Raw genomic sequence first — 18,077 nt, forward strand, 5'->3', positions numbered from 1 at the left:
GGCATACTGCATGCAGAATCAACATCTGTCTTTATGATCACATCTATTTGAGTCTTCATTATTCAGCTTGTGAACTTGTGTTTCAGTTCTCCCTTGTTTCCAGAGAACCCAAAGCCAACTTAGATGAAACAATCCCTCAAAGCCAATAATATATTTTAATCCTCTGAGTTTATCCCATTCACAAAAATCCATCACAAGTGATTATGAGTCCTGATTATTCTTTTATATGAGTGCTTTTGTCCTTCTTGGCCAGTTGTCTGTCCTTGTTTTCATTTTTGTTTTTTGAGATGAGGTTTGGTATAAAGCCCATCCTGGCTTTGAACTTGAAATTCTCCTTCCTTAGTCTCTTAAGTGTGGGTCTGAAGTGTTTCTCTCTGTGCCTGTATACCCCTGTCTTCTTGAAGAGAGGCTTTCTCCTCACCCAACCCAAGAAACAAAACACTGACACACTTAGATGGAAAGTGTGAAAATGCCAGGAATTCTGAGATCAACTGAAATGAACAGTTAATTTATTTTAAAGTAGAACTGAACAATAAATAAATAAAAAGTCAAGGTAACTTTCACTAACTGAGGGTCTCGAGGCACTGAAAATTTCCTTTTTAAATTCCTTACGAGGGGTATCTATTCTTCTCGATTCTGTTATCTAATAATTGAAAGAAAAGGCTGGCATTTAAAAATATAATTATGTTAGAGTCTGTTTTACTTTTTTAACATATGCACCTGTTTGCTATAATATTGTATTTCTATTTTTTTTTGTATTTCAGATGCTCTACATTTCAAGCTTATCAAAGATTAAATTGATATTTATGGGCTAGTTTGGAAATTTACAGACCGTTTGTTTCACTACGTCTACAAGGAAATATGTGCAAGTTCCATTCAGCTGACTCAGAAAGGGACTTTTAGAACACAATTCAATGTAAGTTGTTTTTATACTGTGTTTTAATCTTTGTTCTGATTAGATTAGTTCTGCCATGTGTCTGTGTGTGTGTGTGTGTGTGTGTGTGTGTGTATGTGTTTACACTATGTTCATTTTTGTCTTGAAAGATTCTTTGGAATAGTTTTGGTTTTAAAACATTGCTTCCTGTTTTGAACAGATATTTATATACCTACTATGTTAAAGTTTCAGTTCTAAGCCAAGACATACCCAGAGATGAGGGTTGCTGTTCTCATAGAGATTATACTGAGTGGAGGAAACAGACATAAAACAAATACTTTCCTGGACATGGAATTTACAATGTGATACATTTTGTAAAGGAAAACCATATAGGTCTCTGGGTGCACATGGCCAGCCCTGTCCTTACTTTGGTGTGAGAATGGGTTCCCTCTAGAAGACCACTGCTAGCTAAGATCTCGTGGGTAGGCAGTTCAAAGGGCAGAGGGAATAAGAGGTAATAGGGAGGTAGGTGATAGAAGAAGGGCAGAGGGAGATATTGAAAGACCCCCGAAGAGGTACTTTCGTAGAGGGAGACCCACACCCAGGAATCAGCGAGGCCACGAACTGGATGCAAAAACAAGAGGCTTTATTGGAGACGCGGGTACCCGGGGCGACTTAGCTTCTGTGTGGCTAAGCGCGCCGAGCCAAGGGAAAGGGGTCCTTATATAGGGAAAAAGGCGCAAGCTAGGAGCAGGGATTCTATTGGATAATTCTAATGAGGCATTATACAGAGCTATTCCCATTGGTCAATGTATATGAGGCGCTATACAGGGTTATTCAAATGAGGCAAAGTACAGAGTTATTCAAATGAGGTGAAACACAGAGTCTTTCAAATGAGGCGAAATACAGAATCATTTCCATTGGATGGTTCAAATGAGACACAGAGCCATTCCAGATCAGCATATTCTCAAGGTCTGGTGTCTGGTGTCTGGTACAGCAGACTCAATTCCCCCCCCCTTCCTGATGGCTGACCTTGGGGGCGGAGACCTTGGGACGGAGTGTTTCTCTTCGGGCGGGGGCTCAGGGGCAGGGCTTCAGGCTGGCTCACTTGGTGTTCGTTCTCGTGCCGGCCCACCTGGTGCTCGCCCTCGTGCCGGCCCACCCGGTGCTCGTTCTCGGGCCTGCCCACCTGGTGCTCGTTGCTCGGCCCCAGCCCCGAGGCGCGGTGCCAGGCGGGGTGGGCCGGGGGCGCGAGCCCTGCCGGGGTGAAGGCTTGGGAGGCTCCGGCAGCTTCAGGGCAGGGGGCTCAGGGGCATTTCGAGCGGGTCTTTCAATATAAAATACTTCAGATTTGATGAAGACCGTATCTGCTGAACTCAACCATTAAAAATGAATTATTTCTGCACTGGAAGATAAGAGAACATATATAAGTTTATAGGCCCTTACATTTCTTTTCTCTTTCAGTTATGAAGTGCTCCTTAAGCCCTGACAACCATTGTGAAGATGGAAGTATGAATATGGCAACCTTCCTACGGGGCTTTGAAGAAAAGGGGTTAAAGAACGACAGGCCTGGGGACCAGTTCAATAAAGAGAAGAAGAAGATTCTCTTCTCCTTTTGTGATGTGTGCAACATCCAGCTAAACTCTGCAGCCCAGGCCCAGGTCCATTATGATGGCAAATCCCATCGAAAGCGGGTCAAGCAGCTGAGTGATGGGCAGCCTCCGCCCCCAGCCCAGGGCTCAGGGCCGCTGCTTGCCAGCTCTTGCCCTTGCCCTGGAGCAAACACCAGCACAGGTAGGAAGCATGCTCTGTGCACCACTGCCTTTTTGGAAAAATGGTTCTGTTACAGAAAATGAAGGTTTTAGAGCAAGGTATTGGCCATCTTAAAACTACTACCACAATGTAGGCTGTTTCTCTAGAGGTGAAATCTAGGAAGATCTTTTTTCACTCAGAGAATTTACACACACACACACACACACACACACACAAACACGGGGGGGGGGGTATATTGGACCATGGACTTACTGTTTCCCCATATTGGGTGAGCTTTTGAAACTGTGTTTAAAATTGATCAGTGATAACCGTTATTTCATCCCTCTTCAAAATTAGACTTTAAAGAAAAACTACTTTTTATTGGGTGATACCCTACTTGATGGCATCTAAATGGCTACAGCTTTATTTATAACAGCCCGCAATTCCGCCATCAAGCATTAATCTAACACACTAGGCTTTCTTCCTCTTTTGGAGGGCTGCCTACAGTGCTGTGGTGGAGCTGACAGCTGAAACAGGCCTCATCCAACCAGCCAGCCTCTCCTGAGTTCTCGACTCTCACCCCTTTTCCAGGAGCAGGCAGAAGTAGAACTTGAGAGTTTTCATCCCTACCTCTGCCCTCATGTTTGGATCGCTTTTCAAATCCCTCCCCTTATCCTTGGACAGCCTTTCCTCCTCCACAGTACTGCTTAGTGCTAGCTTCATCTGACAGAACTAATGAGAACTGTGTTTTATTGCTATCTCTAGCGAAGGTTCCCACTCGAGGTGGGTTTCCTCTTTGGCCATAAAAGATTCCCCCCAAATGAGGTAGAAGAGCTCTCAAACCCATCTGGCAAGTGTTTGTTCATATCACATGGCTTTCACATAAAATGAGGCAATGCGGGAATGTCAGTTGTTGGTGTATTGATTTTGTATGCTATACCCTGATCTACATTGACTACAGCTGGAAATGAATGTGCTGCAGATGAATAAGTTTTCTATTTAAAACTAACTGCAACCATGTGTTTGCCTAGCAAAATAAGTTTAACTTCATTAAACTAATTCCCCTAATCCGTGCTTATCACACTGTGATATAAGATACATGTTGTAAGAGTGAAAAATCACTTTCCATTTCTACTTATTTATTATAATGACAATTATAATTGTTCACAGAAGCATGTGTAAGCTTGTGTTTTCATGTTAAGAATACGTTGGTGTTCAGCTAAAATTGATATCTCAGTTAGAAAGCAAATAACCCGAGGAATGGTTTGAATTACATCTCAGTCCTAATGTCTGTAGTTACCTTAATAATTTAAATTATATAGTTGTATAACCAGATGACAGGGGAAAGTTTCTGTCATAGGAATTAGTGGGTGGCACATGTACAGTTTTTAACGTTGTGAGCCTCTTACTCTTACCAAGCCTGACATAGGGTAACTTTTCCCCCCTCTCACTTTCCTCTGGTTGGATCTATCACACTGCTGTTTTCTGCTAGGCAGTTGTTCCCTCAACACATACATAACTTCTCGCCTTCATTTGTTCAGGACTCTTTGATGAGAAAGATTGACTTATAGTCATAAAACTTCTGTCTTCTTGATCTAAATGAAGACTTAGCTCCATGGTCCCTGGAGCACAGAGTAGAGCTGGGCACAGCCACTGTCACTCTGCTCTGCCCCACTCTGCCATTAGCTCAGGAGATGGGAACACGGTGTGGATGAAGGCGTGGTGATTTCCTTCTTTTGCCTTTACTGAGTGGCAGTGCTCTTCTTCTTGGTGCCTGTTATCTCAGCTCTTTTTGTGGGTCACAGTTGGTCTCTCCTCAAGTAGTCCCTTGGTCACTGGAGTCCTTTGTGAAGGAGCTGGGAGTTCCAGCTTGCCTTCAGCTGGGAACAATTCCTCAACTGTGTGTGTCTCTGTTTTTTCCTGACTGTTATAGTCCTGATAAAACTCTTCCTCTAAGCCCAAGTTCGTGGAGCTTGATAACATATCCAGAGTCCATCTTAAGGATTCAGAATGGATGGGATCCAGACGGCTAGAAAACAGGCATGGGGGTGGGTGCTTCTCTTTCTTGTTTGGGTAGCATTGTGAGGCTGTCAATTTCAAGGGCAAAGCATCAACTCAGGAACAAAATGCTGGTCTTTCTGTTCTTGCTCATCATTGCTTAACTTTAGAGAGTATGATGAGTTGAAATCTGTTCCCCATCCAAAAAGTAAAACAAGAACAGCAAACAAACAATAATACACACCCCATGGAGTCCTAGCTCTTAAAAGAGGACATTATTTGGAGGCACAGTCTTTATGGGAATAATGCAGTGAATACAGAGCCATTAATTCCTTTAAAATTCAAAATCACTTGCTCCCTTAAAGAAAGGAACTTAAATACAGGAACATATGTCTAAGGAGAAGAGAGTGTGAGAAGACACAGGAGAAAACAGCTAACTATAACTTAAGCCTGAAGCAGACCCTCCCTCAGAGCACAGAGAAGCAGCCAGTCCACACCAGGCACCTTGATTGCTGACACGAAGTGGTGAACTGAGGTTCTTTACGCCACCTAGTGTGTGGTATACTGCCCTAGTAGCTTTTGAGACTCATCTGTTGGTAGGGACTTAAACCACCTGATGACCAAAGAAGAAAGAGGCGGTCAGGATGATGTCCTACTTGATTACTATTATTTTAGGAAGTGACTGTTTCTTTTTCATGTCTGTCTTACAGTGTTGGTTTTTGCAGGGTAGTATTGGAGCCCACAGGCAATTCTACTGAGCATTTAAAGGGAAATTAACTTCAATATCACAACACTCTACCAGAAAATACAGGGGGAAGAAACACTTTGTCACTTATTTTATATGACCAGTGTCACATGGACACCAGAAGCAGACTAAACAATATAAAAACCAGAGAACTATCTGATAATATCACTTAATGCACATAGAATCAAAATTTCTCAAAACATAAAAAAATTTTAATTTAGAAATATATAAAAATATGACCAAGGAGCTTTGAGGTACATAAATAAAGCTAGCTCAATATATTAAAACTCAATCAGGATAATTCAACATGGCAACAAACTAAAGAAGGAAACTCATGTGATTATAGTAATTGGCGCATTGTTTTTCTTGAAAAATATTTGATAAATTCCAATACCCACTGGAGCCAATAGGGGATAATTATATAAATTTAATAAAGATAATCTACAAAATGCCTACAGCTTGATGCTAAAAGATTGAATGCTTAACCTCTAGGATATAGGACAAAATAAATATTTTTATGCCAATTATTCATCATATGGTAATGGGAGTACTGGACTCTGAAATAAAACAAGAATATTAATTGGGGGCACATAGATTAGAAAGGAAGATATTGAAGCATCAGTCTTTCTTTATAGATGACATGATGACTGGGGTAAAATCCCAAAGAATCTATGAGAGCTGTTTGAACTAATATATGCATTCATCAAGGTTATATAAGAACCAACACACAAAAACCACATAGCTACATACCAAAAATGAATGTATAGGAACAAAATTTAAAAAAACAACAGAATGATTGATAATAATAGTAAAATGAAATACTCAGATGTATCTTTTAAAAAGCATGTATAGATTCTGCTTTAAATTGTAAAATATTGAAGAAGGAACCCAAAGGCATTAACAGATGGAGATCTATACTATGATCATGGATTAGAACACTCAACATATTTAAGATGTCAAGTCTCTCTAAATTAATCTGTATGTTTATAAAATATACTACTAAAATCTCACAAGCGTTTTGAATCAAATATAGACAAGAGCAATCTAAAATTCTTTAGAAAAAGCACAAATCCTAGAATAGCCCAAACAATGTTGACAAAGATAAACTGTGAAGAATCTCTATCCGGGAGTACGGCTGACGGATAGCTAATGTAATCAAATAGTGTGATTGTAAAAGATAAATAGACACATAGATCAATGAAAAGTAATACAGAATCCAGAAACAGCCCATACACATAGATGGAACTAATTTTATTTATTTGGTGGCAGGGGAGGGGTCTTATGCATATGTGTGCATGTGCACTCACCACTGAACGTGCATGTGGAGACCAGAAATCAACACTGAATGTCTTTCTGTATTGTTCCTATCTTATGAGATGTGGGGGGTGAGGGGGATCAAGGTTTCTCTGTGAACCTAGGTCTTAATCATTAAGACAAGCTAGCCAATGAGGCTCTGTGATCTGCCTGTCTCACCCCACCCACCCTAGCATTGAGGTTACAGAAACTCACAATACTGAGTTCTAAGTGGTTAATTAGGATCCAATCTCAGTCTTCATGTTTACACAGCAGCTAGCACTTACCAGTGAGCCATTTCCACAGCTCCTGGACTGGTATTTAATAAACGTGCAGAAAACCATTCCAATGGAGGAAGAACTGTAGGATTTTTAGTCTTGATTATCAACTGGTGGGACTTAGAATCACCATGGAAGCAAATCTCTCAACAAGACTCTGCGGGTTATCTAGATTAGATTGATTGAGGTAAGAATACCTACCATAAAAGTGGGTTGAGACCATCCCATGGGCTGGATACAAGAGAAGATGTGAGCTGAACACAGGCATTCATTGCCGTATTTGTAGACCAGAGAACAATAAAACTGCCTATATTTCATAAAATAAATGAATATTACCTCAAAGTAGATCATAGACATAGCTGTAAATTATAAAGATAAATCTTATAGGAAAAATGAGACTCTCCAGGATGTAGGACAATACAGAGTTGAATCTTGAAACCAAATGGATGACACACAAAGTGGAAAATTCCAACTTTAAAACTTTTGCTTCATAAAATACTATGTGAATAGTATGAAAATATAAATTATAAAAGGAAGAAAATATTTGAAAACCACATGTTTCAAAAATGAAGGACTACTATTTACAATATATAAAGAACACTGGAAACTCAATACTAAAGAATCAAAGAATTACAAGTAGAAAAATAATTTTCACAAGACAGTAAAAAATGAGCAGTAAGTGCATTTAAAAGATGTTCATCATAATTCTCCGTCAGAGAAATGTGGGTACCGCAACGAGGTGTCATCATATTAACTATGAGAATGCCTGAACAATAGTGACTACAGCCACATGCTGGCAGAATGCTCAGTTTACTCATCCATCTCAGATAGCAATGTAAGCGGTCTGTTACTGTCAGTGCAGGGTAGCTGGTGACCTTCCTATCCAGAGGCTGACCATTGTCTTTATCCTGAGCATGCACGGAAATGATTCCTCCCAATCTCTATCCCACTCGATATTTTCTCATTCTCTGGGGAGCTGAAGGTACTAAACTTAAAGTGTTGATGAGTGAATGGGTGATTATAGAGCTCTTACGTGGAGAGCTTGCTAGTGTGGGCGCTTCGGGGCTCCAGCTGTGAGTTACGAGTTCAGCAATGCTCAGCTGAAGCTGGAGATCTTGTTATTGCCAGAGCTTCCCAGGTGATGCTGAAGCTGCCACTGTGAACCTGGATTTAACCTGTCAAGGATGCTCTGCACCCAGAACATGAGCTTTTAATCTTAGTTACATGTACAATAAGGCAACTGAGCTCAAAGCAGAAAGAAGTGAGGTTGGTGTTTGGAGCAAGGTATTCTGTGGACTGCTTTCTCATGGTAGTGTGCTTACCTCCTGTTTATTGATGCAGATTGGGTGGGGCAAATATTGCCAAGTTTGTGCCTAGTGGTTGCTGGGGTCTGGCATGGAAGCTAAGCCACAAAACAGATGTGATGATTCGCTTGCAGCCTGTGTCTGCAGCACGGCCAGCTTTTGCTGCTCATAGGCTCTCCTGCCCACCAGTGAGTAATGCCTCTCACTCTGGTACCCTGATGCCCTTGTCCTTTGAGGCAGAAGCAGGATATTTGCCAGGCAGAGTGACAAATACTCATTTTACATTTTGTTCACTGTGTCCTAAAGGAATGTTTGTACCTGCTGTGGAGAAGCATGTTGCCTGAGGGTTTTGGTGGGAACTGACTTTGTTCTGGGTCCTTTGAGCTCTCCATTTCCTCAGAATGGGAAAGAGTTCACTGCCAGGGAGTCACTTCTGATCTTGCCCTAGGCAATGCTTTGCCACAAATAATGTTTAAAGATAGTAAGGTCCGTCTGCGAGCAAGAGGCTTCTACTGTTTGGTGACAAGAGGCACATACCCAGACGCACACCCAGAGGAGTGCTAGAGCTTGTGGTGGAAAGCCAGAAATAATGTCTGGTACACTTGACATACAGCCTGTGAGGTGGGTGTCCTAGTTGGCTTTTTGTTGCTGTGATACAACATTGACTAAAAACAACCTGGAGAAGGAAATTGTGTACTTGTTATAGTCCATCATCAAGAGATGTGGAAGGTGGTGCTCAAGGCAGGCACTTAGAAGCAGGAAGTGAAGCAGAGGCCAGAGTAACACTCTCCTTACTGGCTTGCTTCCCCTGGCTTGCTCAGTAGCTGCCCTTTTTATACAGCCCACATTGACCTGCTTAGGAATGGTACCCACCCCCCATGGACTGGATTGTCCTATATTAATTATCAATTAAGGAAATGCCTCATAGACATGCCATAGGCCAATTCGATCTAGGCAGTTCCTCACTTGAAGTTCCCTCTTCTGAGGTGACCCTAAGTTTGTGTTAAGTGAATGACAGTTTTCCTGTTGCTGGAGTTTTTCTTGTCCCACCATATCCCACCGTCACTTAAGCCCCAAATAAGCACACAAAGACTTAGATTAATTACTAAACTGTTGGCCAATAGCTAGGGCTTCTTATTATCTAGCTCTGACTTCATTATTAACCCATTTCTGTTAATGTATGTATTTCCACATGGTCTTGGTTTACTGGAGAATGTCTGGAGATATTACTCCTTTGGTGGCTACATGGCATCTCTTTGTGGCCTCCCTATGCCTACATTTCCCAGAATTCTCCTCATCTCCTAGTCCAGCCTATCCTCCTGTCTCTATTGGCCAAACAATGTTTTATTCATCAACTAATAAGAGAAACACATATACAGAAGGATCCCCCATCATTTTCCTCTCAGTGTGTTTGAGGAAAGGGAGAGCTGGGGAGAGCAGATCCTTTTCCTATGGCATCACAAAGAGGCTCAAGGACTTCCAGCAACTCGGTTTTCTCTCAGTGCTTTCTTTCCTGCAATGAATTACACACAGAGAGTGAAAAGGATCCAGGGCCCTTTATTATCTAACATCTGGCTTTTCCGGTTGTTTACGAACTAAAAGGTTAAGTTTTCCTCTCTCTTCTGTAACAAATTTGAAAGGAATTTCTAATCCTCGTGTAAGGTTGACTGGCATGGGAAGGCTAAAAAGTAAGTTAGTCATGCAAGGGAAGTGACCCAGAGGGAGCAAAGGCAGTGATCAGAGTCTCAGATGGAGAGCAATCTTGGCATGCCTGAAAGGTGGAGGCGGACCTGGGACAGAGAGTGAATTAGAAAGAAGCAGGAGATTGGACATTTGGGAAGATGGGCAGGTTTAAAAGTCTCCTCCTCCTCCTCCTCCTCCTCTTTCTCCTCCTTCTCCTCCTCCTCCTTCTGTATGATTTTTACTTAATCCTCTTTCTCTGTGTCAGGAATGAGACATGTGTGCTGGCTCAGGTAGGTTTTTCTTGCAGACTCTGCTTTAGGGGAGGTTAACCCTGGTTCCCATAGGTAGTATTGACAAGGGAGCATTGTAAGGCAGCAAGAGCAGGGGAAAGGCTGCTGGTCAGTCACAGGACAGCTCAAGTTTGACATGGAAAATGACCCTGACTGCATCAAAGAGGCACTTTCTGTTTGTCTTCCAGCAGTGTGTGCATGTGTGTGAGCATGTGTGCGGTGCAATGTATGTGCCTGTGGAGCCCAGAGGATGTCTTCCTCAATTGTTTTCCACCTTAATTTTTGAGATAGGGTCTGTCACTGAAACTGGAGCTCACTGATTTGTCTAGATGGGCTGGTCAGGAAGCTTCAGTGATCCTCCTGTTTGGTTTCAGCGATGCTAGGCTGCCTCATCTGGCCTTTGCAGAGTGTCAAATAAGCACCTTACCCTTTGCTAGACTGAACCATCTCCCTAGTCCCGCCCACCCTCCTTTGAAGTTTTAAATTGAGTTTAAGACCTGTACACTTTGGGTGGCAGGATAAGATAAGAATGCTAAAACCCTGGGGGTGCTTTGTAGCAGGGCTGAAGAAAAATGGACAAAGGACAAGATGAGAAGAGGGTTTGCCATTTGCAACATTGTGAAACTTTATGTCTGCGAGCCGGGATCCTTTCAGTGGCTTTTCCTCTCAAACTGTTCCCTTATTTTATTTCTATGCTATGTTTTAAAAAGTGCTATTAAACATCAGGTCGGGGAAGAGACACTGTAATGTATTCTATGACCCTAAAATATGTGTTGGGGATTGAAAACACACATCTCTCTCATCTTGGGACTCATATATACTTAAAGATGCTAAATTTATCCTTAAGTGTGTTTTCTCCAGACATTTAAAAAAAAAAAATAGATTTGAAGTTGCAATGACACAGAACTACCACACGATGGTGACAAAGGTCTATAGAAATTAGAGTTGCCGCATTCCCACATGAGAGTGGAACTTGCTTAATAATTATGGAAAGCGAAGAACCACACAAAATGACGAGGGTGGTGTGTGTATGTGCACAGAGGTGGGGGACATGTTCACAGACCTTGTGAGCATTTTTATATGCACCAGCAAAATCTACGGGGGGAGTCAGTTGTGTGTAGTTGGGGAAGGAGGAGGAGAGCTTGTTCTCCGGTTCTCAGGAATAAAAATGGCTGTTTAAATGATCAGTTATCACCTCCTTTACGGAGAAACAGTACAGCAATACTGAAAAATTCTAAGTATGTACAGGAAAGTTAGAGAGGCCAGCACAAACAGGGCTAGCAGAATGCACTCATACAGGATTGCAAAAGCTTTTTGCCTTCCTCCCCTCTCTCTGCTTTTCCTTTAAAAAAATATTTTGGCAGGAGTCTCACTCTATAGCCCCAGACAACCTCTAACTTTGAATCATCCTGCCTCCAACTCCCTAGTGTTGTCTTTACAGGTGTGTACTGTACCAATGTACTGGTTTTTTTCTCTCTCTGTCTTCAGTTGCTAATATTTTATTCTATGTGTCTGAGTGTTACACCTGCATGTTATGTCTTTGCACCTAGTGCCATGGGGGCCAGAAGAGGGCGCCAGATCCCTTGAAACTGGAGTTGCAGATGGCTGTGAGCCACCCTGTGGATGCTGGGAATGGAACCAGCTCTTCCTCAGGAAGAGCAGCCAGTGCTCTTAATTGCTGAGTCATCTCTCTGAACCTGTTTTGATTTTTGATTCATTAGTGCCAAGATGAAAACATGGCAAATAACTGAAAAAGTATCAGTGTCGTTTTAGTGTGAGGCAGATGGTTAAAGTAGTTACAATGTATTTAGCTCCAGGCCCCTAAGGGATGTTTTTTCTTATAATAATAACACAGTCTTTTTATTGAGTAGAGTCCATGAGTCTTCCTGAAGTAATGCACTTTAGATGGCAATGGCCTGGACCTTTGAGAATTGGCATGAGCGTCACATTTTCCAAATGACAGAACCTAGGAACTGTCTCTTGCTGATGAGCTCAGAGGGTGATGATGATGAGACACATGGAATGTTGCCCAGTTCTCTGGTCATTGACCTGTACATGTGACTTTGATTTTGATGTATTTTACAAAATCCATCCTTCAAGCAAGGATGCTATTGGTGGCTCCTATCTGTCTTCCCAGCAATATTTATTTGAGAACCACACTGAAGAGATAGATCACTGGGATTGAGGCTCTTATTTTGAGAGCAATTGGGAAATAGGATGCAGGCTGATGTTGTCACTCCAAACTCTTCACCTTGGAAAGCGCCCTGGCCAGTTTGGATGATGCTACAAATTTAGAACAACCAATGAGGTAGATTTGATATCATCATTATTGAACAACTCCCTATTCTGTACAAAAGTGGTTACTATAGCAAGCAAAGGTGCTTATGTAAGTGTAGAATTCTAAGGAATGAATGCACACAGGATTTTAAATAAAACATTTAAAAAGAATTAAAAGGTGTGGCTGGCCCTTTTCCAGTTAAGGAGCTCTACTTTGAAAAGCTCTTTTGGCTATGAACTTTTATGAGTATTTTATTTTTCAAAAGATAAGGGCTGGCTAGCATCAAGTGCTGGTTTTTTTAGATTTTGAAAAATAAATGGAAACACTTTTCAGTGTGAACATCGTCTTAGGCCACTAGAGCAAACGTTGGTAGTGAGTGTTTTGAATCATCAAAGGTATTCATAAAGCCCTGATGCCTTGTCGAAAAAGAAATGTTATCACTTCTAAAAGGAGCTAGGAAGAAAGGCTTTGGGGTAGCTGGCTCAGCAATGATGTGAAATTGATGAGTTCCCCCTCCACCATGGACAGCTGTCTCCTGTTGCCTTGACTGACTCGACTGTTTACACACCAATGTTCTACTTTGTACCTTAACAGCATCCTGGAAAGGAGGCCACCTCAGTGTCCCTGTGGCATGTTACAGCTGGCTGTGGTGTTGGTATGTGGCCTTGGTGTATCTGGGCGCTGGTTCTTGGGCCAACTGTGAAGTACTTTGTTTCTTCCCCACAGATGAGGCCTCTGGAGATGCTGTGCAGGCTAGGTGCTGCGTGTTTTATGGGCTGAGTGGAACAGCGTTCATGCTGTGTTCACCCACCCACTTCATTTCCAGTGGTCAGACTTTTATGAGCCTGCATTGAAAGTCCAAAGACTGTTGGCCTATAGATGCCGGAAGTTCACCTGCTCCTGCATGAACATGCTTTAGAAGTGTATGTCAAGAGACTATGACCTTTGGGTAGGGTATTATAATTTTATTCTTTAAGTGCTCCCCAGCATCTGGAAAAGCCATTTACTTTTACAAATTAAAATAACTTTGTCAGATCATCATTAAGATTAGAGTCCTACACCCTGAACAGAAACTAGGATGACATCCCTTCATACTACTGTGCTCTGTGACTCCTCCCAGAGCAATGCTACTTCCAAAAGGGCCTTCAGGAAGCGTTCTAAGAGAGTGGCTGTTGTTCTGAAGGATCAAAGCCTTAAGCCAGGTTCATGCTTTGCTATGCTAAAGGACTATACTAGACTTACTTTTCAAGTACATTGTTTGGGGGACTGGAGAGATGGCTCAGTGATGAAGAGCACTGGCTGCTCTTCCAGAGGACCCAAGTTCAGTTCCCACTATCCACATGGTGGTTCACAGCCACTTATAACTCCAGGGGATCCAACACCCTCTTGTGGCCTTCATGGACACTAGGCACACGTGTGGTGCAGACACACAAGTAGGCAAAACACCCATACATGTAAAAATAATAAAATAATTTTATTTCATATATATATATGATGTGCATTGATGATTTGCCATAGGTGTCATGTTCTCTGGAACTGAAATTACAGACAGTTGTGAGCTGCTATGTGGGTGCTAGGAATGGAACCCGAGTCTTCTGGAAGAGCAGTCAGTGCTCTTAATTGCTGAGCCTTCTCTCCAGACCAATAAAATAATTTTTAAAGTACATTGTTTGGGAGGTTCACTCATAGGAAGAACACAAAGAAAATGAACCATCATGGTCACATTTCTTGGAAATTATTTATGGCAAAGAACCTAACTCTTTTTGCAAATGATTTTGAAGAATACCGCAGTCAGTACTCTACAGAGCATGCACAAATAAGATAGTAATGTTCAGAGCACCACATGTGATGTTTGGTACAATATTTTGTGTATGGGCACAGTGAGAATAGAGTAAGAAAAGCATAAGACCCAGTGTTTGGTGTTCATTTTGAAAATATATTCTTCCCTTTACTATTTTTTCTTGACTTCAGTGTATTGGCTTCAGAATACTTGGGCTGAAGAGACGGCTCAGTAGGTAAGCGTGCTTGATTGTTGAGCAGAAGGACCTGAGCCCATATCCCCAGCACCCAGGGAAAAAGCTGGGCATGGCAGCATGTGCCTGTAACCACAGCACTGGGCAGAGATGGACAAATCCTGAAGTTTGCTGGCTAAGGCAGCCTAGCCCAGAGCACAAATGTCCACTTCAGTCTCAATACCACAAAGGAGAGCGTAATAGAGAACACTCAGTGTCCTGCTTTGACCTTCCCATGCACTGAATACTCACATGCATGCAACACACACACACACACACACACACACACACACACACACACACACACAGAGGCTCAAGCACACACACCACTTACACCAGTAACAAATGCATAGTTGATACTACTATGTGGGGTTTTAATTATTGTTCAATAATCCGAGATGGTTTCTTCTTGCCTTAGGTCCCCATGTCCTAGTTTTGTCATCCTGTATTATTGCCACATTTCTGCTCTGCTTTGTACCTCAGACTTCCTAGTGTCTTCCCTTTTGTGCCCATCCTGCTAAAGGAACACTGCCCTCCACGGTTTGCTTATGCAAGAGAAGTCCTGCTTAGGTACCACTTTCCAAGCCAGGGCTTTTAAGCGGAAACCCTTCGGCGGATCTGCAGTCTTCACTGTGTAATTCTTGCAACCTAAGAAGTTCCATAAACCAGGAAGTTTCATAATTCATACTGATGGGAAAATTGGCCTGAACTGATCTGAGGTTAATTGTAATGTTTACTTATTCTGTCTGGCATGAATATGCATATTTTGCTACAGAAATGTTAGTGTGTCTGATTAGAGTTATTGCCCCAGATCTTGCAGGATGTGTCAGACCAGTCATTTATGGTACAAGTGGAGGGTCACCTTCCAAAAATACAAAAAGATGGGTGTTTGGAATACACCACATACTAAATGTTTTAGGAAAAGCAATTGAATACATTTTTAAAACTTCTTTTATTTTTAATTTGTGTATATGTGTGAGTATCTTCATCCATGCATGAACATCATGTGTGTGCTTGGTGCCTTTAGAAGCCAGAAGAGCACTTCTGGGAACTTGGTTTACAGGAAGTTGTGAGCCACCACATGGGTGCTGGGAGCCAGGTCCTCTGCAAGAGCAGCACATGCTGTTAACTGCTGAGCCATCTCTCCAGTCCTGTCGTTTCATACTGTCATCTTACTGCTAGGGCTCTTTGCTTGCAGCAATGAATGGAAGCCTCTTCAGGCACAACCTTCCATGCAGTATTTGATAACATGAGGCTTATGTCTGTATCTGGGGGAACAGGATATTGAGCAGTTGGGAAATCTGTGGTGTTCAGTGTTGTGGTCTCATGGTACATTCAACTGTGGCCTTAGGGTCTTCACAAGATAAGTGGAATTCAAAGGGCAAAGATAACTGCAAGAGGTGATAGTGCCTAGATATGTGCATTCATACATATGCTATGTATATGTCTACTGGTATGGGCCTGTATTCTGTCTCCAAGAAAAGTGTCTAGCTAGCAGTGTGTGAGGAGTCAGCCATATATCTAAGGACACAGCCAGGAACCCTAGGGGGAGGCCCTTGTGTCATATTGCTCCAAAATGCTGTTGTGCAGGTGAATGTTGCAGCCAGTGCTCATTTTTACACAGGTGCTTTGGATTGTATACACCATTAAAAGCCTCACCTGAAACAGTCCCATTATGAGCTCTGATCCAGTCATTCACAGATTCTCAGGTCAAACCTCAGCCTTACTGCATGCATCGTGATTTGCTCCGCCCTAACAGACTCGATGAGAACCTAAAACCTGGTTTTGAAACTGCAGCAGACCCTTAGGTGTGATCTTTGTGAATGCAGCCAGTTAGGAATTGCTTCGGGTTATCTTGGTGATTTATGATGAATGTTTCACGTTCTCTTTTGCTTTCCACTTTGCATGCACACATCAAAGACATGTGTTTTGCAATCTCCCATCATTGCTCCTTTCTGAGTTACTGTACGTCTTTTAAAGACCCTGTCAGCTGGCTCATGCATCTATTAGTAACAAAAGAGGAAGAGTAATCTAAGAAGGTTAATATTTAAATTGGGGGTTGGCCAGAAATGGGATGTATGAGTTTAACGATCCTATTTGCATCTTTTTTATTTTAAGGTAAGTGAAGTCATGGCATTGAAAATATACTCTTACATGGCTATTCTTTTTGTCAAACAGAATAAATTTAAATTTTTGCTGTTTAAGAACTTATCTTAGAGTAAAACTGATAGCATCCTGTCCTGGTGCTGGCAGAGCCCTGCACATTTCTTCCTGTCATCTTAATTTACTGATGACACATAAAGAGTTAAAGGGCAGTTAACTTGCTTCTTAATAGATGTTGTCAAATATATGAAAAAATCTCACCATCATTGCCATAGACTCTAGTAACTTGATTTGTGAATGAAGAAGTCCTAGGAGCCTATTGCTGCTTCGGTTTTTGCAGCCTTAATGCTCAGTCCTTATACTATAGACTGATTTCTTCTGTGTACCCTGCTTATTGTTGAAAAGCCAGAGCTATTTTTAACATTCACACAATTTTGAAAGACGATTCTTCATTCCACAAGGTTTGTTGCTAAATCTGTGGAGCCTTTCATAATTACATCCTTTTTGTGGTTTGCTCGAATTTGATCACAGTGGCTGATTTCATGCATTGATAATGAAGGCTTAGGTTGCCTGTTTCTCGGCACCAATCCACCTCCAGCTCGTAAGTTGACAGTGCTGCTGGTTTCAGCGTTCGTAGAGATCCAGATTGAAACTGCTCTGCTTTCTTAACAAATGACTCAGAGCGTGTTCGTCCTCCCCTAAAATGCTGCCAGCATGTAAAGGATTTTCAATGAGAGCGCAATAAGCCAGCAACGGGAAGGGTTTGAGCGGCACTGATGTGACGTGGAGCTGTCTCGGATAATCAGGCTGGAGGCAAGTCCCAGTAGCACTGTACATCACACTGGCCACATCCTGGAAGTTTTGTTTATCCAACTTGGTTGCTCGTGAAGCTGCTGAAATCCCTGCCAGGATGTGGAGTGGACTTCCTAGCAGAGGTGAGCATCTTTATTCTAAAACTTGGATGCTGGGGTCTGGGATGCCGGTAACCGATTCTCTCAGCTGTTGTTCGGAATCCTGTGGAGTCATCAGTGGTGTTTATTATATTGGGCTGACACTTCTGAAGGGGAAAATTGAAGAGGGAATGCAGGAGCCTTTAATTTTATTCGGAAGTAACTCTAAATGGGTGTGATAAGCATTCTTCTTTTCCTCTCCTTACTAGCTGTGTGCCGAGGACATCTTACCAGCAGGTGACTTCCTCTGCATTTTAAACATTCAGAACAAGTCAGTGATATGCGATTTGCTATCATTACGGAAAGTAGGCAATTAGCAGTGTTATTATGTGTTTCAGGTATATAAAAAAGGCTATAAACAGAATATGTTCTACAGAATCCTTGACATGAAAAATATGTAGGAGGAAAGAAATCATGTTTACAAGCTAGCTGAGAAAGTGAGAGCAATGGCTTGCATACTGGAGATGACACCTTGTTAAGCATGACATTATTAATAATTAAAAGTTATGACCTGTCA

The 18,077-nt window shown here is 42.0% G+C and overlaps 1 protein-coding gene across 1 annotated transcript in view; it reads left to right on the forward strand.

The window, feature by feature from the left end:
- The first annotated feature begins 839 nt into the window (after positions 1-839).
- The window catches only part of Znf385b (zinc finger protein 385B), a 298,652-nt gene continuing 281,414 nt past the window's right edge, over positions 840-18,077 (forward strand). Inside the window, exons 1-2 of the mRNA XM_027420092.2 lie at positions 840-916; positions 2,339-2,668. Coding sequence (XP_027275893.1) covers positions 2,341-2,668 — 328 coding nt within the window. The 5' untranslated portion in view covers positions 840-916; positions 2,339-2,340. The remainder of the gene's footprint in view (positions 917-2,338; positions 2,669-18,077) is intronic.

Source organism: Cricetulus griseus, chromosome 6, assembly GCF_003668045.3.
Source record: "Cricetulus griseus strain 17A/GY chromosome 6, alternate assembly CriGri-PICRH-1.0, whole genome shotgun sequence".
NCBI lineage: Eukaryota > Metazoa > Chordata > Mammalia > Rodentia > Cricetidae > Cricetulus > Cricetulus griseus.